This window comes from Ciconia boyciana, unplaced genomic scaffold (assembly GCF_034638445.1).
Source record: "Ciconia boyciana unplaced genomic scaffold, ASM3463844v1 HiC_scaffold_41, whole genome shotgun sequence".
Classification (NCBI taxonomy): domain Eukaryota; kingdom Metazoa; phylum Chordata; class Aves; order Ciconiiformes; family Ciconiidae; genus Ciconia; species Ciconia boyciana.
Window position 1 is genome coordinate 201,920 of NW_027328409.1, and position 22,688 is coordinate 224,607.

General features: G+C 51.1%; 2 protein-coding genes and 1 pseudogene across 2 annotated transcripts; 2 read left to right on the forward strand and 1 right to left on the reverse strand.

The window, feature by feature from the left end:
• Positions 1 to 471: 471 nt before the first annotated feature.
• LOC140645916 (olfactory receptor 14C36-like) lies at positions 472 to 1,437 on the forward strand. Its single transcript, XM_072849376.1, has one exon. It carries the CDS (start codon positions 472 to 474, stop codon positions 1,435 to 1,437), a length of 966 nt encoding a protein of 321 aa, XP_072705477.1.
• A 13,196-nt stretch (positions 1,438 to 14,633) lies between these two features.
• On the reverse strand, positions 14,634 to 15,224 carry LOC140645910 (olfactory receptor 14A16-like; annotated as a pseudogene).
• Positions 15,225 to 18,390: 3,166 nt separating this feature from the next.
• On the forward strand, positions 18,391 to 19,326 carry LOC140645911 (olfactory receptor 14J1-like). Its single transcript, XM_072849371.1, has one exon. It carries the CDS (start codon positions 18,391 to 18,393, stop codon positions 19,324 to 19,326), a length of 936 nt encoding a protein of 311 aa, XP_072705472.1.
• Positions 19,327 to 22,688: the final 3,362 nt, after the last annotated feature.

Genomic DNA, 22,688 nt, shown 5'->3' on the forward strand with positions numbered 1-22,688 from the left:
AGGGACAATCCCTTTGCCTGTCTGCACCCACAACATGTCACTTGGAGTGCAGCAGGAATGCCAAGGATTTCTGCTTTAAAAGCACTCCTCAGTTGTGGGGGGGCAACTAGAACAAAATACACAAACCAAAATCCCCTCAGCTCTGCCCTGCAGTCGGGTGAAATGGGAGCAACAATGCCGAAAAGCTCCTTGCTATCAAGAGCGGATTTAATCTGAGATCACCCCATGCTGCTATCGCTGTAGCGCAGGACTGACTCCCCCAGAGTCCCCAGCAGAGACACCTGCTCCCCATGGCACCCTCAGCCAGCACCAACCAGAGCTCATGCAAGAGACCTGCCTGTCTCCCTGAAAGGGGCGAGGCAGTCTGGGGTGTTTCCCTGAGAACTGGAATAGATTTTGCTCAGTGAAATCTGCCCTAACTTCTCACTGCATTTACCTCCCTGGGCAGGTCCCTATGCACAGAGGCAGCAAATGTCCAATGGCAGCTCCATCACCGAGTTCCTCCTCCTGGCATTTGCAGACACACGGGAGCTGCAGCTCTTGACCTTCTGTCTCTTCCTGGGCATCTACCTGGCTACCCTCCTGGGCAACGGCCTCATCATCACCGCCGTAGCCTGTGACCACCGCCTCCACACCCCCATGTACTTCTTCCTCCTCAACCTCTCCCTCCTCGACCTGGGCTCCATCTCCACCACTCTCCCCAAAGCCATGGCCAATTCCCTGTGGGGCAACAGGGCCATCTCCTATTTGGGATGTGCTGCACAGGTCTTTCTGTTTGTCTTTTTCATTTCAGCAGAGTATTTTCTTCTCACCGTCATGGCCTACGACCGCTACATTGCCATCTGCAAACCCCTGCACTACGGGAGCCTCCTGGACAGCAGAGCTTGTATCAAGATGGCAGCAGCTGCCTGGGGCAGTGGTTTCTTCTATGCTTTTCTGCACACTGCCAATACGTTTTCACTACCACTCTGCCAAGGAAATGCTGTGGACCAGTTATTCTGTGAACTTCCCCAGATCCTCAAGCTCTCCTGCTCAGATGCCTACCTCAGGGAGTTTAGACTTCTTGTGTTTAGTGCTTTTGCCTTTTTGGGGTGTTTTGTTTTCATTGTGCTGTCCTATGTGCAGATCTTCAGGGCTGTGCTGAGGATCCCCTCTGAGCAGGGGAAGCACAAAGCCTTTTCCACGTGCCTCCCTCACCTGGCTGTGGTCTCTCTGTTTTTGAGCACCGCCACGTTTGCCTACCTGAAGCCCCCCTCCATCTCCTCCCCATCCCTGAATCTAATGGTTGCTGGTCTGTACTCGGTGGTGCCTCCAGCAGTCAACCCCCTCATCTACAGCATGAGGAACCAGGAGCTCAAGGAAGCAGTGTGGAAACTGATGACTGAATGTTTTCCAGAAGCTGTAGAGTGTCCATCTTCTTCAACATATGACTCATAGTGTAACTCATTACAGGCCCAGCCTTTCTGTATTCATTTTTGTTGTTATCATTGTTGTTGGATGAGATTTTTTTTTCTTTTCTTGTGTTTTTAACTTGTGATAATGTTGTCCACAAAGCAATGTGGACACCCCACTTCTACTTCATTGTCTTCCTCACTAGTGTGACCCAGAGACTGTGTAAAGAAGGAGCTATACTCCTTCTCTAATTAAACGAAATAAATGTACTGGCATTGCTTCTTCTGTCTGAGACTCCAGCAACTAAGAATGAACCAAATATTCTTCCTCACAGGTGGAGAAAGGGCAATAGGGCAATCATGGAGTCCTCCATACCTACGGAATGGGGAATGTTCCCAGCCCTTAGGCAAATCTGTTCCTTCTCTCTCTCTCATGACCTACATAGCGTTTGTGCTTGGGAAAACCCTCATCATCGGGCAGGTGGTGGCAAACCAGCATCTGCGCACCCCCATGGGCTTCTTCTTGGGCCATTTCTCTTCCCTGGAGATCTTCTACAGATCCACCACCCTGCCCTAGCTCATGGCCAGCTTCATGACTGGGACAGCACCATCTCTGCCCATCACGCTGTTAGTATTGTTTCCTGCACCTTTTGCATGTACAGAGTGTGTACTACTGGTGACCACATCCTACCATCACTACTGGGCTGTGTGCCAGCCCCTGCTCTCTACAAGACTCATGAACTCAGGTCTGTCTCCAGAGGGCAGCTGCACCTTTGCTAGGGGCATTTCTGTATCAACACTAATCATTTCAGTCATGTCCCAAATATAGTTCTGTGGCCCCAGTGGAGTGGACCACTTCTGTGATTTCACCCCATTGCTGGAGCTCTCACACAGGGACACTGTGACACTCATGCTCTTTCCTTTAATAACCTGCTTTTTAGATCCCATCCTCCTCTGCCTGTTCACACAGTTCACCGGTGTGTGCATCAGAGCTGGCCCTGGATGGGCAGCTCTCCTACCCAGCATGGGCAGACAGAAGGCCTTCTCCACCTGCTCCTGTCACCTCACTCGTGCCACTGTTTTCTACAGTACCCTCATCCCTGTCTGTGTGATGCTCAGAACAACCCTCCTGAGATAGTTTGGCAAAGCCCTTTTCCTACACCATTCTCACGGCCCTGCACAATTCCCTCATCTACAGCCTGTGGACCAGAAAGGTTGGGGTGAGTGGAACACTGAGAAAAATGCTCAGAAAAGCTGTGAGCTGCACAGAGAGCCCATTGGGCCTCTCATGGGCCTGCAGGGAGAAGTCATTACTGCTTCTCTTCCAAACAGGACCTGAGGACCTGGAGAGGTGTGTGCTGTGTGCCAGGCACTCCCCTGCAAGGGTGGGATATGGAGAAGGCTTTGGGTGTGGGAAGGGGCAGAGAGGTGCTCGTGGAGCTGGCTGGCATCATCGTGAGACCTCTCTCAAATATCTTGGAAAATCCAGAGAGATCAGGGAGGTTCCAAGGTCCTCAGAAAAGGCAAATTTCAAACCCATCTTCAAGAAGGGCAAGAAGGAGGATTGGGAGAAGTACAGGCTGGTCAGCTTCACCTCAGTCCCTGCAAAGTTGATGGGGAAATGCTCTTGCAGCCATGTCCAGACACTTGGAGGACAAGAAGGGGATTGCTGAACCCATGTGGGAGGGGAAAGCAGGGCATGTTGTGTACCTGGACGTTTGCAAGAACTTGGATGTGGTCTCCCATGGTCTCCTTAGAGCAGATTGCTGACATCTGGACGGAAGAAGTGGATGATGTGGTGGCTGGGATGTTGGCTGTACCATCAGGAACAAACGCCATCAGTGGTGCAAAGCCTTTCAGGGAGCCAGATACTAGCAGCATTCCTCAGTGATCGGCAAAATTTCATTTAAAATCATTAAAATCGTAGCAATGCTGGAAATTAAGAATTTTTCAGCGATTAGATAGAATTCTTTTTCTGCATAGGTTTCAATGTTTTCTACAATTTACATTCTGGGCTCGACTCAGATGTTTGCACAGAGGTGGTCGCTGCCTCCAAGATACCCTGTGGTAACTGAGGCACCCATGGGGGAAAGGTCACCCAGAAACCATTCTGGTACGTGAGCGGGTTTGCAGGCAGGGTACCTCTGGGATGGTGCAGGGCATCACCTTCCTCCAGTGCTGCTGGGTAGGCTGGGAAGAGGCCTCTCAAGCAGAGCAGACAGTATGTCCCCTTGGATGCTGGCTGTGAGGTCACTTCTGAGTGGTCAGCAGTGGGGAGAGAGATACTCTGAGGTCGTGAAGGTCATCAGAAGGCTGCCCCCAACAAGATGACACCTCTGGGGAGGACAGGAGGAGCCTGGGCAAGAGAGATGGGAGCTTTGGGGGAAGGAAGAGAGGCTTGGCCAGCAGACACTAAAGAGGAAGTAAAATGGCTTCTGGTGATGTTACTGTGAAAGCATTCCTATTTGGCCTTACACTATGTCTAACCAGTACTCGTAAGCCCTAACCCTACCCCTAAATGCCACTCCTCCCCCTGACAGTAATCCACTGTTACTAACCTGACTGAGCTCACGCTATCCCTAACCTCAAACCTTACCTCTAAGACAAATCCCAAACCCATAACTCTTTACCCTAACTCTTATCCTGTTGCTTCCCCTATCCTCTATCCTTAGCTTGACAATGCTAGCCTCACCCCTAGCCCTCACCCCAGCCCTGAACAAAACCCTAACCCACAAAGCTAGCCCACAGCCTTAACACTAACCAGGCACCCTCAGAACACCACCAAACCCTCTCCCTAAGCCTTTGCCCAATCCGCAACACTGAAAGGTGAGATCTCATCTCTTATGCCCTAAGCTGAACACCTAACCCCCAAAGTCTTCATTCTTGTGCTCTAACCCCCTCATCTTTGTCCCCTCTCCTAACCCTAACTTACTCTGTTTGGCCCCTTGAAGGCAGGGCAGGGACCGTGAGGTCTCAGAGCAGTCACAAGGCATTGGAAGAGGAATGTGAGGTGACCTGTATCTAATCAGCTCATAGACCACAAGGAGGAGATGGTGGGAATGCTCTGGTGAGGTCAGCTGTGCTTCAGGATCTCATGGGCCAGCAGGAGGCACACGGCTGTGAAGGTGGCAGTGAGGTCACATCTTTCTCTGGAGTTGATAGGCCAGCAGCAGGAAAATGGCTGGGAAAGGGACCGTGAGGTCACTTCTTTCTGCACTAGCTGATAGGTCAGCCCTTGACTCATGGCTGGGATATTTGCTTTGAGGCTCACATCTGCCAGCGTCCCTAGTAGGCCAGCAGAAGGCATGTGCTTGGCAATTGAATTGTGTAAATCCCTTTCCCTGAGTACCTGGTAGACACACCAAGGCAGAGGGCTTGGATATGGGTTGTCACATTCCTTCCACTGGAGGACCTGATGGGACAGCAGCAGGGACATGGCTTGGTTGTGTCTACTGGAGAAGCTGAAAGGCCAGCAGCAGGCACGTGGCTTGGAAGATCGTGGTGAGGTTACTTTTGTCTGGTCAGTAGATAGGCCACAAGAAGGGTGATGGGTTGGGCTATCCTTATGAATCAATTACGTCTGAGAAGCTCATAGGCCAGTAGCAGGCACATGTGTGAAGGTGAGTGTGAGGCCACTGTGGTCTCCAATCTCCTTGAGTGGTTGGCCATCAGCAGACACAGGGCTGGGGTGTTGACTATGACATCACTTCTGCCTGAGAATCTGATAGCTAGCAGCAGGCACATGACTTGGTTGTTGTTTTGTACCTGGAGGTTCTCTTTTGTTACATCCCCAGGAAGAAAGGCACGCAGACTCTGTGAAGTACCATTGAAAATGCCATTTGATAGAGCAAACAGTAGAAAGAGTGAAAAAGGCCAACTACACACAGCGCTGTATTAGGAGGAGCGTGGCCACCCAGACAACAGAGTTATCATCATCCCCCTTGCCTCAGCACTGGTGTGGTGATAGCTGGACTAGTGTGTTTGGGTGTGGGGTTCCTTGGTCTGGAGGAGTGGGGAAGAACTGGAGCGGCCGCAGAGGACATCTGCCAGGATGGGGGTTGGGAGACGCTGAGAGGCTGAAGATTCTTTAGCCTGGTGAAGTGGAGGTTCAGGGCACTATAGCAGTAGCATGCAACTGCTTGAAGGGTGCTCTCAGAGATGATGGAGTTTTCCTGGTAGTGGGAAGAGAAGGAAACCTCCACAAAGTGCAGCTTGGAAGGTTCAGACTAGATGTGTTGAAAAAGAAATGTCACTCAAAGAGTATCCTTGTGGTGCAAGAGGTCACCAGAGGGAGTCTGGATCAGCCCATGGCTTTGTGTTTCAAGGTAAAGCCAGCAAGGGTGGAGAGACATCAGTGAAGGTATAGAAATGCTGGGGTGAGAGCTAGGTGGGAAAGCAAGATGGGTGTCTACAGCCTGAAGGGAAAGAGGTGCAGGCATGGGACAGTGGAGGACAGCCTGCAGTAGAGATGGCCAAGTGCTCTGGCAAGGCTGAAAGACCCATCAAAACCAAAGTCCCCTTGGTTATGACAGTTGCCTCTGCCACTGAGGCCTACCAGGAGAAACTTGTTTTGAGGCTCTGGACTTCATTTCTTCCTCACCCCTGCTTGGGGAGGCCAGGAGGAGTTGTACAGTTTTCCCTACACTTGGCGTTGCTCACCCTCACAACCCACCGCCCCCAACAAAAGCCCTGAGCCATGTGTGAGGGACAGGGTCTGCCTTCCCAGGGCCTGGGCGTCAGGGCTTGGCCTTTCTGCTTCCTAAAAGAAACCAAGGGTTTCCCCAGCATTACAGCTGCCTGCACAGTGCCTTTGCCTACCTGCAATCATGGCCTCCAATTCTCTGCTCTAACAAGTCCATGGGGAGGCTTTGTCAGTAATGGCCCTCAGTGGGGCCCATTAATGCTTCAAGGTACTTTGAGGTTTGCTTCTGACTTCTTGAGCAATTTGTTCAATCTTCCCTCAGTAGCGGAGGTTCATGGACTCAGCACCAAATGCACCATGGGGCTGATTAAAATACAGAAAGCCCTAACAAGCCACGTCTCTTCCTGTAATTTTCTTCAACTCTCCAAGACTTTTACACCTAATTAGAGAGGTTTCATAGTGTAGTTAAGGTGGAAGATTTCAAAGTGCATCTAATACATATGTGGGGTTTTTTTGTTTTTAAAGGATATTTTAAATCAATTTCAGTTTAGAGAAGAGGTGATAGAAGCATTCTCCAAGCGTTAATGACCCAGAGTGTCTCCTCAGGAGGTCTGGACAGGCAGGAAAACACTCTATGGAGAACTTTGCTCCTGACCTCCCTAACATCCACCATGTCTGTCACTGGCCACCTGGGACGTACATCCGTGCCCCTTGCATCAGACTTCTCCACTGATCTCTGCAGCTGGATGTTACAGCTCCATTGCATCATCTCCCAGTTGCTCTCCTTCGAGAACTGGCTGCACACAGGCACAAAAGAAATATGCCTATTTGTAAGGAAAGAAAATTAAAGCATGATCACTTTTCATAAACAATAAACCACACCTTGTAATCATATGCTAAGTACAAGCTGCCTCTAATGAGGTCTCCTCTCTACAAGGGATGATCTTATCAGAAAGGTTTTAGATCGATAGATAGAAAAAGACAGATATGAACCTAATTCAAGACTTGGCTAAAGAAACCCTTAGACTACTGAAAGACAGGCAAGCTTTTAACTCCCTGAAGCTCAAAGCAGCTGCAAAGGTGAGAGGTATCTGAATTAAGAAAGAATAAGGGGAGGAGAAAAATGGAGAAACATAGAAAGGGCTTTTGCCTAAACAGTCTGCATCTGCAAAGATGATTCAGAAATGGTCATTGTATAATGACAGTTGACATTATATGAAAGACTAGAGAAACTAAATACAGTGTATAACAGGCAGAATAATGGTAATGAAGTTACAGGAGAAGATCAATATTTCTTTGGAATATCCCTTTTGAAAGATCATGGAATTGGTGAAGGTCTTGCATGAGTGACGACAAGCAAGTGTTGCACCCATCGTTGAAAAAGGCCAGAAGTGCAAGCCAGGGAACCAGAGGCTGTACAAGCTGACGGTGATGAGGAACGAGCCATTGAATGACTCCTCATGGGTGACATTTCTGGACAGCTAAAAGAGAAGAACATGTAGAAAAACATTCAGCATGGCCTTCCCATGGGGAAATCATGCCTTGCCAACCTGATTGCCTTCATGATGAAGTAACTGCCTTGGAGCATGAGGGATGCGCAACAGTAGAGGGAAGAGTGGATGTCGTTTACCTCAGCTTCAGCAGGACATTTGGCATGGTCTCCCTCAATATTCTTCCACTCAAGTTAGGCCATTACAGTCTGGATGGATGGACAAACAGATGGGCAAAACGCGAGTTGGATGATGAGGCTGAGAGAGCAGTGGTGAAGGGGTCATACCCTACCTGGAGGCCAGTGGGACATACTGGGGCATTGTAGGACAGCACAGGGGACTCTCCTGGGCCCTTTGCAGTTTAACACCTGTGCCCATGACCCACAGGAGGCAACTCTCACCACGTTTGTCGATGGCACTAAACTGGGAGGACCATTCCTGTGCCTTGGGATTGCCTTCAGGAGAAACCTAAACAGGCAAAAGCACTGTCCTGTCAGGACCGTCATGCAATAGAAGAAGGACAAAGGCCAGGTCCTGTGCCTGGGATAGACTAACACCCTGCAGAGGCAGGGGAAGGGGACTGCCTAGCCAGAGAGCAGCTCTGCGGAAAAGGCCCTGGTGGTGCTGGGGGACAGAAGGCAAAATATGATCCAGCAGTGATCCACGTGTTCCCATGTGACCTGGTAGTAAAGAAGGCCAGGAGTGTCCTGGAGTGTGTAAAGAGGACCCTTGCCAAAAGAGTGAGGGAAATTACTGTCTCCCCTGCTCATCATTTGTCAAACCACCTATACACTACAGAGTGCATTTCTGCATCCCCAGTTCAAGTGTACTGGGTCTGGCTGGGAAGGGTTTAACTTCCGTCATAGCAGCCCCCATGGTTTTGCATTTGTGCCTACAACAGTGTTGATAGCACACCCGTGTTTTGGCTGTTGGTGAGCAGTGTTTGCACAGCGTCAAGGCCTTCTCAGGTTCTCACTCTGCTCCCTCCTAGTGAGTAGGCTCAGAGTGGGCAAGATTTTGGTAGGGGGAAACAGCCAGGACAGCTGACCCCAAATGACCAAAGGGATATTCCATCCGATATGACATCATGCTCAGCAATAAAAGCTGGGGCAGAGGAAGAAGGAGGTGGAGTTCTTTGTTGTTCAAGGTGTCTGTTGCTGGGAGACTGGCTGGGCATCAGTCTGCTGGTGGGAGGTGGTAAGGGATTACCTATGCGTTGCCTGTTGGTTTTGGTTTATGTTTGTATTTATCTTTTTTCCCCCCTATTATCTATTTTGATCTCAACCTACAAACTGCACAACAACTCCATGCAGCAGCATGGATAGAGACATGGCTGTCTGAGTAGTGCCCAGAGGAGAAGGGCCTGGGCACCAGAACGATGCCATATGAGCCCCTGGGCATCCCATTTCAAAAGGAAAGTGGAGAAACGAGAGGGCCCAGAGGAGGTCTGCCAAGGTGGAGCTAGGGACCTAAAGCATGAGTTGTGAGGAGAGTCTGAGGGAACTGGGCCTCTCTAGCCTGCTGAAGGACGCATGGGGCAATCTAGTTAAGAGCCTACACCTACCTGGTGACATGATGGAGCCAAGCTCTGTTCTCAGGTGGCCGATGATATTACAGTGGCAACAGCCACAAAGTGCTTCTTGGGAGCTTTAGGCTGAGCCTTAGGAAAAATAAAATGGACTAGCAGGAGCATTGCTGTGATCTCCACCTTTGGAGCTCTTCTTTGCTCTGCAAAATCAGAGCCAGCCTGGAGGCTGACTAGAGACCCGCAGCAGTCTCTTTCCCAGCATGCCTTCCAGGAGCCTGTGCCTTGCCATGCACCATACAAGAAGAGCTAAGCCTGGAGGTGAGGGTCTCTACATCAAATGATCAGGTGATCTCTAGTCTGATGCCCAGCTCCAAGCAGGGATGCTCTGAGGTCAGACCAAGTTGCTCAGTAAATGTCAGCATCCCCAGAAAGAGTTTACACATGAACCAGGCATCTAGGCCACCAGCACAGAAATGGAGATGAGGCATTTGACCAGCTCCCTGAACACAGCTATCAGTACACCATGCCTCCTGAGATTCCTGGGAACATCCACCTTCTTGTCCAGAGGAGTGGGATTCTTCATGCAATTTCCCTGGCCTATCTCCAGACCATGGGGTGCTTTAGGCTGGAAACAGAATTGAAAGAAAGCCTCTGACTGTCATATGATCCACTTAATTGATAAAAGACAGGTAGATGGAGGGATCTCAGCATTTCTGGGTTCCTGCCAAAGATTTAAGGCCTCCAAGAAAGGAGCTGAAGACAGCAGTTTTGAAGTAGCATAGCCTTTAGATCATTTCACATGTGAGGGCTCTGCTCCCTCATTGCAATCACTGGCACCCAGAAACCTCACCTGCTTTTCCTTCCTCTCCTCCCAAAACCTGACAAAGTGAGGGGAAGAAAGGCAGGAGAAAGGCCCTAGGCCTCTGTGAATCAGCTGGGGTCTGGCACTTGGAGGGTCACCAAGTCATTCCATTGTACACGCCACAAAGAATCAAGCTGGGGAGTGACTCTGCAAGTGCGAATCAACAAGGTCCATGGTCAGGCAAGGCTGTGTCTATGGCTCTGTCTCGGGAGAGCAGTGCCCATACAGCTGGGTCTGAATCAAGCTGGCTCATGCCTGGGTTTCAATGGTCTCCTGTGCCCATGGACAGAGATGCAGGTGGAGGCCCCAGGTGATGCTGCTCAGGGCCATGAAGGCCTATGGATGCTCTCAGGGCCCTGACACTGCCAGATGAGACCCCACCTGCCAGTGCCCTCAATAGGCCAAATTCTCATTCCCTGACGTCCAGGGTCTGCTCTCTGCTACTTTCCTTCCCCATGTCCCTGGGGATCTGGGAGACCACAATTTCATGGTCACTACGGCCAAGGCTGACACTGGTCTTACCATCCCTGACCAGCTCTTCCTCCTTTGGGAGTACCAGATCCAGGTGAGCAGAAGACTGGGTGGCCCATTTAGAAGGTGACCCACACACAAGCCGCCATCTAACCTGTTACGCGTCCCATAGAGACCCCCATTATATCTGAGCTGCCCTGACATCACACAAGGCATCCCCCACTTCCCATCTTCCCTGTCGGCCTCTCCTAAAGATGTCGTATCCCCATCCACCACCAAAGCTGTGGAAGCTGTCCTTCCCCACCTCAGCTCTTACTCCAATGAACTCACAGCTCTGTGATGGCACAAGGAGCTCTTCCTGTCTGTGCCCCAGGCTGGGGGCTTTGGTCCCCATTTACAGTACAGCTCCTGTCCTGGTTTTGGGTGGGACATAGTTAATTTTCTTCCTAGTAGCTGGTATAGTGTTGTGGTTTGGATTTTAGTATGAGAATAATATAGATAACACGCTGATGGTTTGGCTGTTGCTAAGTGGTGTTTACACTGGTCAAGGACTTTTCAGCTTCCCGTGCTCTGCCAGGTGCACAAGGAACTGGGAGTGGGCACAGCCTGGATAGTTGATCCAAACTGGACAAAGGGCTATTCCATACCATATGACATCATGCTCAGTATAGAAACTGGGGGGACTTGGCCGGGGGGTAGCGGTTACTGCTTGGGGACTGGCTGGGTGTCGGTCAGCGGGTAGTGAGTAGTTGTATCACTGTTTTTTTTCTCTTGGGTTTTGTTCCTCTCTTGCTGTCTTTTTGTTTTCCTTCTCATTAAAAATTTTTATTATTATTAATTTTTGTTCCAATTCTTAAACTGTTCTTATCTCAACCCACAAGGTTTCTTACTTTTGCTCTTTCGATTCTCTCCCCCATCCCACTGGTGGTGGGCGGGTGAGTGAGCGGCTGTGTGGTGCTTAATTGCCGACTGGGGCTAAAGCACAACAGCACCTTAGATGTGCACCAGGGCCAAGCGTAGATTTTTTTCACATGGAAACCTGGTACCCAGAGATGGGATCCCTTGTGTGGAAAGGCTTTGCTTCCCAGCAGAGCCATGCTGGAGTGGAGGTCAGGTGGCAACAGAATAGTGGATGAGTTTCCCACAAAGAGAGCAAAAGCTGCAGTCCCCAAGGGCAGAGAGAAACAGGCCTGGGTGTGCAGCCCTGGCAGGAGAGGGGTTTGCTGTTCCTGGTGACTCCGCAGCACTCTGGGGCCTGTGCCAGAGGTGGAGCTGATCTCCAAGAAGGACAAGGTGCTGCTGAGCAAGTCCCTGGGGGAGGACAGCCTGTGATGCAGCCACACTGTGGGTATCATGCTGGGGGCCCACTGGCCACATAGCAGCTCTGCAGAGAAGGACCTTGGAATGCCAGAGGACGAGCAGCTGAGCATGAGCCAGCAGTGCACCCTGGCAGCAAAGGCCAACAGCCTCCTGGGCTGCATTAGGAAAAGCCCCGCTGGCAGACGGAGGGAGGTGACCCTTCCCCTCCTGTCCGCACTGGTGAGGCCACATCTGGAGTGCTGTGTCCAGTGCTGGGCTCCCTAGTACAGCAAAGTCGTTGACCTCCTAAAGCAAGTCCAGGGCCACAAAGCTGGTTTACGGGACTACAGCAACTTTGATAGGAGGAAAGGCTGAGAGATCTGGTACTGTTCAGACTGGAGAAGAACAAGCTTGGAGGGATCTTTTTAATGTTTAATGTGTAGAAATACCTGGTGGGAGAGCATGAAGACCAGGGAGCCAAGCTCTTAGAAGTTGCCAGTGACAAGACAAGGAGTAATGAACACAGCTACAAACACATGAAATCCCATCTGAAACCAAGAAAACACTTTTTGACTGTGAGGGTTATCAAACACTGGAACAGGGTGCCCAGAGAGGTTGTGGAGTCTCCAGCCATGGAGATATTCCAAACCCACCTAGACAACGTCCTGAGCAAGGTGCTCTAGCTGACTCTGCTTCAGCCTGGGGGCTTGAAATAGATGATTATAAGAGGTCTCTCAAACCTCAACATATCTGTAATTCTGTGAGCATAAAGGAGAAAAGTAAGACAGAAAGAAATGAACAAGACATCACCTTGAGTGCAAATATGGTGGGATCCCATACAGAGGACCCATGCTGAGCAGGAGAGAAGTGTGAGGAGGAAGGATCAGCAGAGATGTTCTTTAGTGACTGTTAACGCCCTCTTCACCATCCCCCCTGCTCCTCTTGGGGCTGGGATGGGTAGATGACTTGGGAGCAATGGAATACTTTGAGCCTGGGAGAAAGTGTGAGAAGCATGGTCTTTAATATTTTTGTGATTCTCACAATCCAAACCTTTTTAGAATTGGCAACAATTTAATTTGATCTCCCCAAAGTCAATGGGTCTTTGCCTGTGACAGTAATTGGTCACTGATCTCCTTTACTTTATCTTCACCCATGAGCTATTCCATCTTATTTCTCCCTTTGTCCTGTTGAGTCAGAGCAGAGAATGATCAGCTGGGTGGCTGTCTGGCTGCTGGCCAAGGCTAACCCACCACAGGACCACCACATCATGACTGCTGCATCCAGGATGGGGCTTCCCAGCACAAGAAGGACCCTGACAGACTGGAGCAAGTCCTGCAGAGGCCAGAAGGATTGTTTGGGCCTGGAGCACATTATGGACAAGGAGAGGCTGAGAGCTGGGTTTTTTAGAAGTCCCTCAGAGTCAAACACGGGAGCAATGACCCAGGCCAGTTGGTGGGATTTCAGTCAATGGAAATGTTCAGTCTTTGTTGAGCCAAGGCCATGAGCACCTGATGTAGCTGGAGCTGTCTGAGAAAGGGCTTACATGAGAGACCAGCAGTACAAGAGCTATCATAGAAATATAGGATTATTTAGGTTGGAAAAGACCCTGAACATCATTGAGTCCAACCATTAACCTAACACTCCCAACTCCACCACTTAACCATGTCCCTTAGTGCCACGTCTACTCGTCTTTTAAATACCTCCAGAGGTGTGTAATGAGTGTCGGTAGGAAATTGGTTGACTTTTATTAATACTGGCAGTGGAGTTGGTTGTCACTGAGCCCCAGAGCAGAACAGGGGTAACCATGCAGCAAAGGTTCCCCCTCAGAGCTGGGGTGCATGGCCAGAGATGGAAATGGCAGGTGTGTGGGACTGGTCTGGGACAATTTTGCTGGGGCAGCTTCCCCAGGATGTCCAGGGAACGTGAGAGAGACCAGGCCCCTCTCTATTGCACCATTGGCGCCTTGCTTCCTTCACCACAATGCCTGGCTCTGCACCATGTGCTTTCCTCTCCCAGGCTCACTCCACAGCCCCAGCCCCTCTGAAGGGCACAGCAGCTCCTGATTGGCAGAGAGCGGGGTTTAGCCTCCCCATCAGCCCCAGGGATGGTGCTGGTCTCAAGGGCATGAGGAACCAGAGGCTAGTCTCTCTCTGGCTCTCTTAAATTAATATTGTTGGTGATCCCCAACCCTGACTGAATATGCCCCCTCCTCTGCTCCCACCAGCCCCGCTCCTCAGGACATCACGACAGTCCTGGCCATGGGCCTCCTCAGGCAGCTCCTGCATCTCTCCAGTCTCCTCTTCCCTCTGCCTGCTGAGTCCCCACTCACTCCCATGGCACTGCAGAGTCCTTGTTCGTGGGTAAATTGATTTACTGCTTTGGGGGACATCACCTTTGAGGGTGTTTCACCTTCTGAGTCTCCATTCCAACCCCAAGGCACATGGTGAGTCCCCATCCTCTCCTCTCATTACCCCTCCAAGTTCATTTCAAGAGAGTCTGGTATAGGCAATCACTCCTGTCATACATGAAGCAACCTGAGGAGAAAATGGGGGGCTCATGGAGCATCTCCCCTGCCACAGGACACAAAGAAGAGAGTTTTAAATCCAGAACATGTGGTCCAGTGGAACCGAATCATATCATGAGCTTAACCCCAAAATATTGAGAAAACAATGAGAAGAGACACTGTAAAAGACCAATTCCTTGGACATTTCCTTGGAAGCAACTTTGGAAGAAGAGCCCAGCCTTCATGCACTGCACCTGGGAGATGCCATTTTATTGAAGACCTGCTGTGTGACACAGTCTTGTGCATGAGTCAGACACAACAGGACCAAGCCTCAAAACAAAAGTATACACCAAGAAAATCATATATAAGCAGGATTATCACAGGAGAAAAAAGCAGACTCATGGCCTCAGATAAACTCTGGGAAATGTGCAGAGAAGGGGAAGCAGGTTATTCTTGGTGAAATAGCGTCCATTGGGCCAGTTTCCATAAGGCATCCTTGAGCTCCTGGTTCCTCATGCTGTAGATGAGGGGGTTCACTGCTGGAGGCACCACCGAGTACAGAAAAGAGAGCAGTAGGTCCAGCTATGGGGAGGAGATGGAAGGGGACTTCAGGTGGGCAACCATGCCAGTGCTGACAAACAGGGAGACCACGGCCAGGTGAGGGACGCACATGGAAAAGGCTTTGTGCCGCCCCTGCTTAGAGGGGATCCTCAGCACGGCCCTAAAGATCTGCACATAGGACACCACAATGAAAACAAAACACCCAAACATTAAACAGGCACTAATCACAATAAACCCAACTTCCCTGATGTAGTCATCTGAGCAGGAGAGCTGGAGGATCTGGGGGATTTCACAGAAGAGCTGGTCCAGGGCATTGCCTTGGCAGAGTGGAAGTAAAAATGTATTGGCAGTGTGCAGGACAGAACTGAAAAACCCACTGCCCCAGGCAGCTGCTGCCATGTTGGCACAAGCTCTGCTGCCCAGGAGGGTCCTGTAGTGCAGGGGTTTGCAGATGGCAACATAGCGGTCGTAGGCCATGACAGTGAGGCACTACAGGCCTGTATTTGGCCATTCAATGAGCAGCTGCCCTGAGGTAGGTGAGGCTACGTGGGGATGTGTGAGACAACTCTCGGTACAGACAATGGACAGCCAGTAAATGCATCTAGAGGAGGGGAGAAAGAGAAAGACTTCAATCTCCCTCTGGCCCATAACTCCATTTGGTCAGCTGAACACCTCTAGAGGCAGCCCTGAACAGCGTGGGTAGGGTCAGGTGGTGATGTCCTAAAGGTGGGCATCTGCCGTCATTTCAGCTGGCATCCTCACCAGGCTGCAGGATGATGCCCCCAGATGTTTCCCAGTTTCTCAGTACTGCTCCATCATCGTGGACTACATCTGGCACCTCAGGTGTCACCAGGTGTTTGTGTGTGAACTCCTGGTCTCCATCTCCATCACTGACACTGGGATCATAGACAAGGAGTGCAGGTGCATGTTTTTAAGAGACGCCATTACCAAAGCAAGAGGCATCTCACCTCCTGTGCATTTGTGGCAGGCATGGGAGGGAGCTGAGGTGCCTTCCAGCCCCAGAACTGCAAATCCAGGATGAGATGCCTCCATGGACTCAGCTGATTGTCTTCCCTCAGCATGGGCAAAGGACATCCCTCCTGCCAGTGTCCAGGTGTCCTCTCTAATGCTGGGTACAAGGAAGGGCGATTCTCAGACCTAAGTGTGTTTCTGAGAGGAGAAAGGGCACTGCTGGAAAGAAACGTCTCTGCAGAGGTGCGACAGGCACCATGGGTGATTACTTGAGTCTCTTTGCAAGTAGGTTCCTGGAGAGCCCCAGGGACACCTGGAGGGAGGGCAGGGTGGGGTGGGGGGCAGAGAAAGTGACGTCTTGGGCAGGTCCTCTACTGCTGGGCTGAGACAGGCTCCTGGGATGGAGGGAGCTCCTGGTAAGCAGGCAGCACTGCGGAGAGACAGCTCTGCCAAGGAAGAACTCCTCTGCAAAGCGCAGCAGGGCTCTGGGAAAAGGAGTAGGGCAGAGAGAGACTGAAGGCAGTCTGGAGTGGGAGGAGAGAGGAGAGCTCAAAGGGAAGAAATCTTGACAGCCCTTGACACGGTAAGTCTCTTGGTGCAGGGCAATGCAGCTGCGGTTCCTGGAAGGCTCTCCTAAAGCTATCACAGCCTGCAGCCTACGAGATCTGTCAGGAGGAGTGCCAGCGCAGGGGCTCCTGTTAGACAAGTGTGAAGGGGTGAAGGCAGGGTGTGCAGTGAGAGCTGCCCAGGGCATTTCAGAGGGGAATTTTCCAGAGGAAGATCAAGGCAGGGGATATCTCTAAGGTAAACAGCTTTCCTGAGTCTATGCATTCCATTTCCTGTGTTTCAGGAAAAGGACAAGGTGTTGCTCCGTTTAGAGAGGGAGACTGAGAGCACTGAGCTGCTGCACTGGGAGATCAGTAGGTCTGGTAGGAGCCAAGGAAACTGCTTTCACCCACTCCTCTACCTCCAGAGAGCACCAGCATCACCTTTGTTGTCCTCATCAGGGTTTGTCTGACCTGCTCCTTACTGCCTGCAAACGGGGAGTAACTGTCGAGAGTGCCTGAAACTGGGAGGTTTCTTCAGGTCAGGGCCGAGCAGACAGTAGTTGGTGCTGGGGTCTGTGATCCCTGACAGGGAAAAAATTGAGGGCAGAGAAACATTTGCAGCAGGGATAGCTCCAGGCAGCAGGCACATGGGTAGAGAGCTATAGGAAACTCAAATCAGCAATGTTACAGGAGGGAGAATTTGGAAAGCTCCGTGTCATTGCCTCCAATGCAGACCCCTTCCTCTGAGCAAGACCCCCGGTCTCATCTCCCACTCAGCAGAGCCTCTGCACTCAGGGCTGCGTGTTGCAGGGCAGGAGTTGCCTCCTGTGCAGCCAGAGCTCTGGCACAGCAGAGCTGCATCTCTCCTGACACGTGGCCACTTCCCTCTGCAGAGCCAAAGGGCTGGGAGCGACTGCCCTGGGATTTTGCTAGCTGGGAGGTGCTGTGCTCTGCTGGGGAAGGAGAAGGCTTTCCTGAGTGCCTGGCTGCCTCTCCTCTCCTTGCTTCCCTTAGCAGCAGAGTCACAGAGTGTTTCTTTGTTTCTCCCCCTGCTTGTGCTGCTCTTCTTCCTGCCCTTGGGGTCCCTGGCAATAAGAGTGGTGGTGTGGCGCAAGGGGTGGGGGAGATGAGTGCCTGCTCTGACGCTGCCCTGGAGGGCACTGTCCTGGAGGTGTTTCCATGGGACCAAGGTGCCCAAGGCCTCTCTTCATTTTCCAGGCTCGAGACACTGCAGTGAGTGGCTGGGCAATGAGACACTGCTTCCCTTAGCAGACATCGCCATAGGACACCTGGTTCTGCTGGACAGGGAGTGCTGGGGGGCTGTGAGCATCACTCCAGAAGGGCATAGCTCTCCTGTAGGACCTTGGTGATGTCTGAGTGCACCTGATCTGCCCCTGTGGATCAGCTTCCTTGTCCTGTCCTCTTCATCCTACTCTGCAAAGCTATGCTGGAAAGGAGAGGTGTTTTGAAATCTGCACCTTGAACTGGTCCCCTCTGCTCCCAGTCCAGTCCAGTTGCTTTTTCAGAGTAACCTCTGTGTGTAGTCCTCCTCCAGCGAAGAGCAGTGCAAGCACAGAGCAGCTGGGCACCAGGCTGATGGACAGAGCAGCCCTCCTGGATGGGAGCACTGACAGAGCTTTACTCTGAGAACAATGGGGCAACGGAGGAATTTGACCCTTTCTAAGAACATTTCCCAACTGGGATGGGGGTGTCTGAATACTAACAGACAGTCTAACGAGACACATTTGCTGCACCTCATCTCCCACCTTCCTCTGGGGAAGAAAGCGTCCTTCTGAGCTTTTTACCCTCTGCTATAGTGCAGCACAGGGAACCCCTCCCCAGGAACCCTCCCTCCACACACACTGGGTGTTGCTGCCTCCACGTGTCATTGCTGTAAAGCAGGGCTGACCCTTAAGGAGCCCATGGGTAGAGGGCACTGCTCTGCACAGCACACTCAGCCACCACAAACCAGAGCTGAAGCCTCAGGGATGCATAACAGTCCCCCAGGAAAGAAAAGCACCCTCAGGTAGTTCACAGTGAAGGAATGGAATTTTGCTCAGAGAAGCTTGTCTGAATTTCTCTGTTTTATCTCCTTTGGCAGTTTCCATGCCCAGAACAGGCAGATGTCCAATGGCAGCTCCATGAATTATTTCCTCCTCCTGGCATTCCCAGACACGCGGGAGCTGCAGCTCTCGATGTTCTGGCACTTCCTGGGCATCTACCTGGCTGCCCTCCTGGGCAACGGCCTCATCATCTCTGTTGTAGCCTGTGACCACCGCCTCCACACCCCCATGTACTTCTTCCTGCTCAACCTCTCCCTCCTCGACCTGGGCTCCATCTCCACCACTCTCCCTAAAGCCATGGCCAATTCCCTGTGGGGCAACAGGGCCATCTCCTACTTGGGATGTGCTGCACAGGTCTTTTTTTTTGTTTTCTTGATTGGAGGAGAGTACTGTCTTCTCACAGTCATGGCCTACGACCGCTACGTTGCCATCTGCAAACCCCTGCACTACGGGACCCTCGTGGGCAGCAGAGCTTGTGTCCACATGGCAGCAGCTGCCTGGGGCAGTGGGTTTCTCAATTCCCTCCTGCACACTGCCAATACATTTTCCATACCTCTCTGCCAAGGCAATGCCCTGGACCAGTTCTTCTGTGAAGTCCCCACGATCCTCAAGCTCTCCTGCTCACAGTCCTACCTCAGGGAAGTTGGGTTTATTCTGATTACTGCCTGTTTAATGTTTGGGTGTTTTGTTTTCATTGTGCTGTCCTATGTGCAGATTTTCAGGGCCGTGCTGAGGATCCCCTCTGAGCAGGGACGGCACAAAGCCTTTTCCATGTGCCTCCCTCACCTGGCCGTGGTCTCCCTTTTTCTCAGCACCTCATTTTTTGCCTACTTGAAGCTCCCCTCCATCTCCTCCCCTTCTCTGGACCTGGTGCTCTCATTTCTGTACTCGGTGGTGCCTCCAGCAGTGAACCCCCTCATCTACAGCATGAGGAACCAGGAGCTCAAGGATGCCCTATGGAAACTGTCCCAAGTGACACTGTTTCACAGACAATAACCTGCCTTCATTTCTCTGCACATTTCCCAGAGCTTATCTTAGGCCACAATTGTGGTTTTTTCTCTTATGATAATCCTGCTTATAGGTAAATTTCTGTGTTTATACTATTTGTCTTGAGGCTTGATCCACAACAGACACAACAGTCTGACTCTTGCACAATCCTATGTCAAATGTGGCCTGTCAGATACCAGCTCTTCAATAAATGTACGTGCTGTACGTGAAGGCTGGGCTCTTCCTCCAAATTTATTTCCAAGAAAAAGTCTGAGGAATTGCTCTTTAAAAGAGTCTGTTCTCCTTGTGTTCTCAATAGTTTCGGAGTTAAGGTCATGGTACCATTGGGTTCCACTGGACCATATGTTCTGGATTTAAAGCTCTCTTCTTGGTGTTCAATGGCAGGGGAGATGCTCCATGAGCTTCTGTTATCTCCTCAGGTTTCTCCATGTATGACAGGATTGATAGCATATACAAGTCTCTCTCAAAAATTAATTTGTAGTGGTGAGGAGCATATAGGCTGTGGACTCAGCACGAGCCCTGGGTTTGGAATGAAGGGAGACACAGAAGGTGAAACACCCTCACAGTTGAAGTCCACCAAAAGTAAAACACTAAATCAATTTACCCATGAACAAGGACTCTGCAGTGCCATGGGAGTGAGTGGGGACTCAGCAGGCAGAGGGAGAGGAGACTGGAGAGATGCAGGAGCTGCCTGAGGAACCCCAGCGCGAGGACTGACTGGAGCAGCAGAGGGGGCAAATTCAGTCAGGATTAAGGATCACTTACAGTATGAATTCAGGAGAGCCAGAGAGTGCCTAGCCTCCATTTCCTCATGCCTTCAGGACCAGCACCACCCCTGGGGCTGATGGGAAGACTGAACCCCTATCTCTGCCCACCAGGAGCTGCTGAGCCCTTCAGGGGGCCTGGGGCCATGGGGTGAGTGGGCCTCGGGGTGAGTGGGCCACGGGGTGACTGCCCAGAGCTCTGCAGCACCTTGCACAGGGTCCTGCCATGGCACCAGCCCATGGTTGCTCTGCTGGGCCTGGCTGGGGTGAGGGCAGGGATGGTGGTGAGAGCTGGGGAGAGGCTGGCTGGGCTGGAAAGAGTCCAGGAGAGGAAAGCACCAGTGTAGAGCTAAGCTGTGAGTGTGTGCAGGGTGGGCGCACACAGCAGGGTGCTCACAGAGCAGAGTCAGGTGTCATGGTGAAGGAAGCAAGGCACCAAAGGTGCAAAAGAGGGGGGCCCAGTCTGTGCCATATTCCTGGGACAGCCTGGGAAACTTGTCCTGGGAAAAATATCCCACATGAGTCCCACACACCGGCCATTTCCGTGTCTGGTCACTCACCCCAGCCCTGAGGAGGGACCTTTGCTGCATGGTCACCTCTGTGCTCCTCAAAGACTCAGTGATACCCAACTCCACTGCCAGTATTAATAAAAAGGGAACCAGTTTCCTAATGACACTTATCACACACAAGTCCCATAGCTCTTGCCACTGCTGGTCTCTCAGCCAAGCATTTTCTCAGACAGCTCCAGCTAGATCAGCTGCTCAATGCCTTGTCTCAACAAATATTGAAAATGTCCATTGATCAAGATGCTACCAACTGGCTCCACCATTTTATTCTGAAAGTTTCGCAAAACCCCAGCTCTCTCAGCCTCTCCTTGTCCATAAAGTGCTCCAGGACTCAACCATCCTTCTGGCCTCTGCACTACTCGCTCCAGTCTGTGTAGCATCTTCCCCATGCTGTGGAGCCCCACAATGGATGCAGCCGTCCTGATGTGGTCCTTTGGTGGATTAACCTTGGCCAGCAGCCAGGCACCCACCCAGCTGCTCACTCACTCCCCTGACTCAACAGGACAAAGGGAGAAAATAAATCAGAAAAGGTCATGATCATGATAAAGTAAAGGAGATCGGTTACCAATTACTGTCACGGGCAAAGACGTGTTGACTTGCCGAGGATCAATTTAATTTCTTGCCACTTAAAAAAGATTTGGATTGTGAGAAACAATGACAAAAATATTAAAGACCATTCTCCTCACACTGTCTCCCAGGCTCAAATTACTCCATTGCTCCAATTCTTCTAGCGACCCCAGCCCCAAGAGAAGCGGGGGGTAGTGGTGAAGAGGGGGTTAACAGTCACTAAAGAACAGCTCGCTGCGCTCCGTCCTCCTCACACTTCTCCCCTGCTCCAGTGTTGGTCCCCTCCATGGGATCCCACCATATTTGTGGTCAAGGCGATGTCTTGTTCATTTCTTTCTGTCTTACTTTTCTCCTTTATACTCACAGTATCACGGAAATGTTGGGATTGGAAGGGAGCTGTAGAATCCATCTCGTTCAACCCCGAGGCTGGGGCAGGGTCAGCTAGAGCAGGTTGCTCAGCACCTTGCCTAGGTCACTTTGGAATATGTGCATTGATGGAGACTCCGCAAACTCTCTAGGCAACCTTTTCCAGTGTTTGACTACCCTCAGAGTCAAAAAGTGTTTTCCTGGGTTCAGATGGGATTGTATCTACATTAATAAGACCCCTCCAAACCTTTTCTTCTCCAGACTGAACAGTTCTATATCTCTCAGCCTTTCCTCCTGTGAAAGATGCTGCAGTCCCTTAAGCCAGCTTTGTGGCCCTTTCCTGCACTTGCTTTAGGAGGTCAACAACTTTCTTGTACTAGACAGCCCAGGCCTGGACACAGCACTCCAGATGGAGCCTCACCAGTGCTAAGAAGAGGGGAAGGGTCACCTCCCTCCATCTGCCAGCAATGCTTTATTTATCGTAGCACACGATGCTGTTGGCCTTTGCTGCAAGAGTGCACTGCTGGCTCAGTCTCAGCTTGTTGTCCTCTTGCATCCACAGGGTTTCTCTGCAGAGCTGCTGTCTAGCCAGTAGTCATGGTTTAACCCCAGCTGGCAAGTAAGCACCACACAGCCGCTCGCTCACTCCCCCCTGGTTGGATGGGGGAGAGAATCAGAAGGATAAAAGTGAAAAAACTCGTGGGTTGAGATGAAGACAGTTTAATAGGTAAAGCAAAAACTGCGCACTCAACTAAAGCAGAATAAGGCATTCATTCACTACGTCCCTTCATCAGGCAGGTGTTCAGCCACCTCCAGGAAAGAAGGGCTACATCACACGTAATGGTTACTTGGGAAGACAAATGCCATCACTCTGAAAGTTCCCCCCTTCTTCTTCCCCCAGCTTTTAATTGCTGAGCGTGATGTTATGTGGTCTGGAATATCCCTTTGGTCAGTTGGGGTCAGCTGTCCCGGCTGTATCCCCTCCCGATTTCTTGTGCACCCCCAGCCTATTCATTGGAGGGGTGGGGTGAGGACCAGAAAAGGCCTTGACTCTGTGTAAGCACTGCTCAGCAATAATGAAAACATC

Excerpts from the sequence above, each read along its gene's own strand:
- LOC140645916 (XM_072849376.1), top strand. The coding sequence starts at position 472 with ATGTCCAATGGCAGCTCCATCACCGAGTTCCTCCTCCTGGCATTTGCA.
- LOC140645911 (XM_072849371.1), top strand. The coding sequence starts at position 18,391 with ATGTCCAATGGCAGCTCCATGAATTATTTCCTCCTCCTGGCATTCCCA.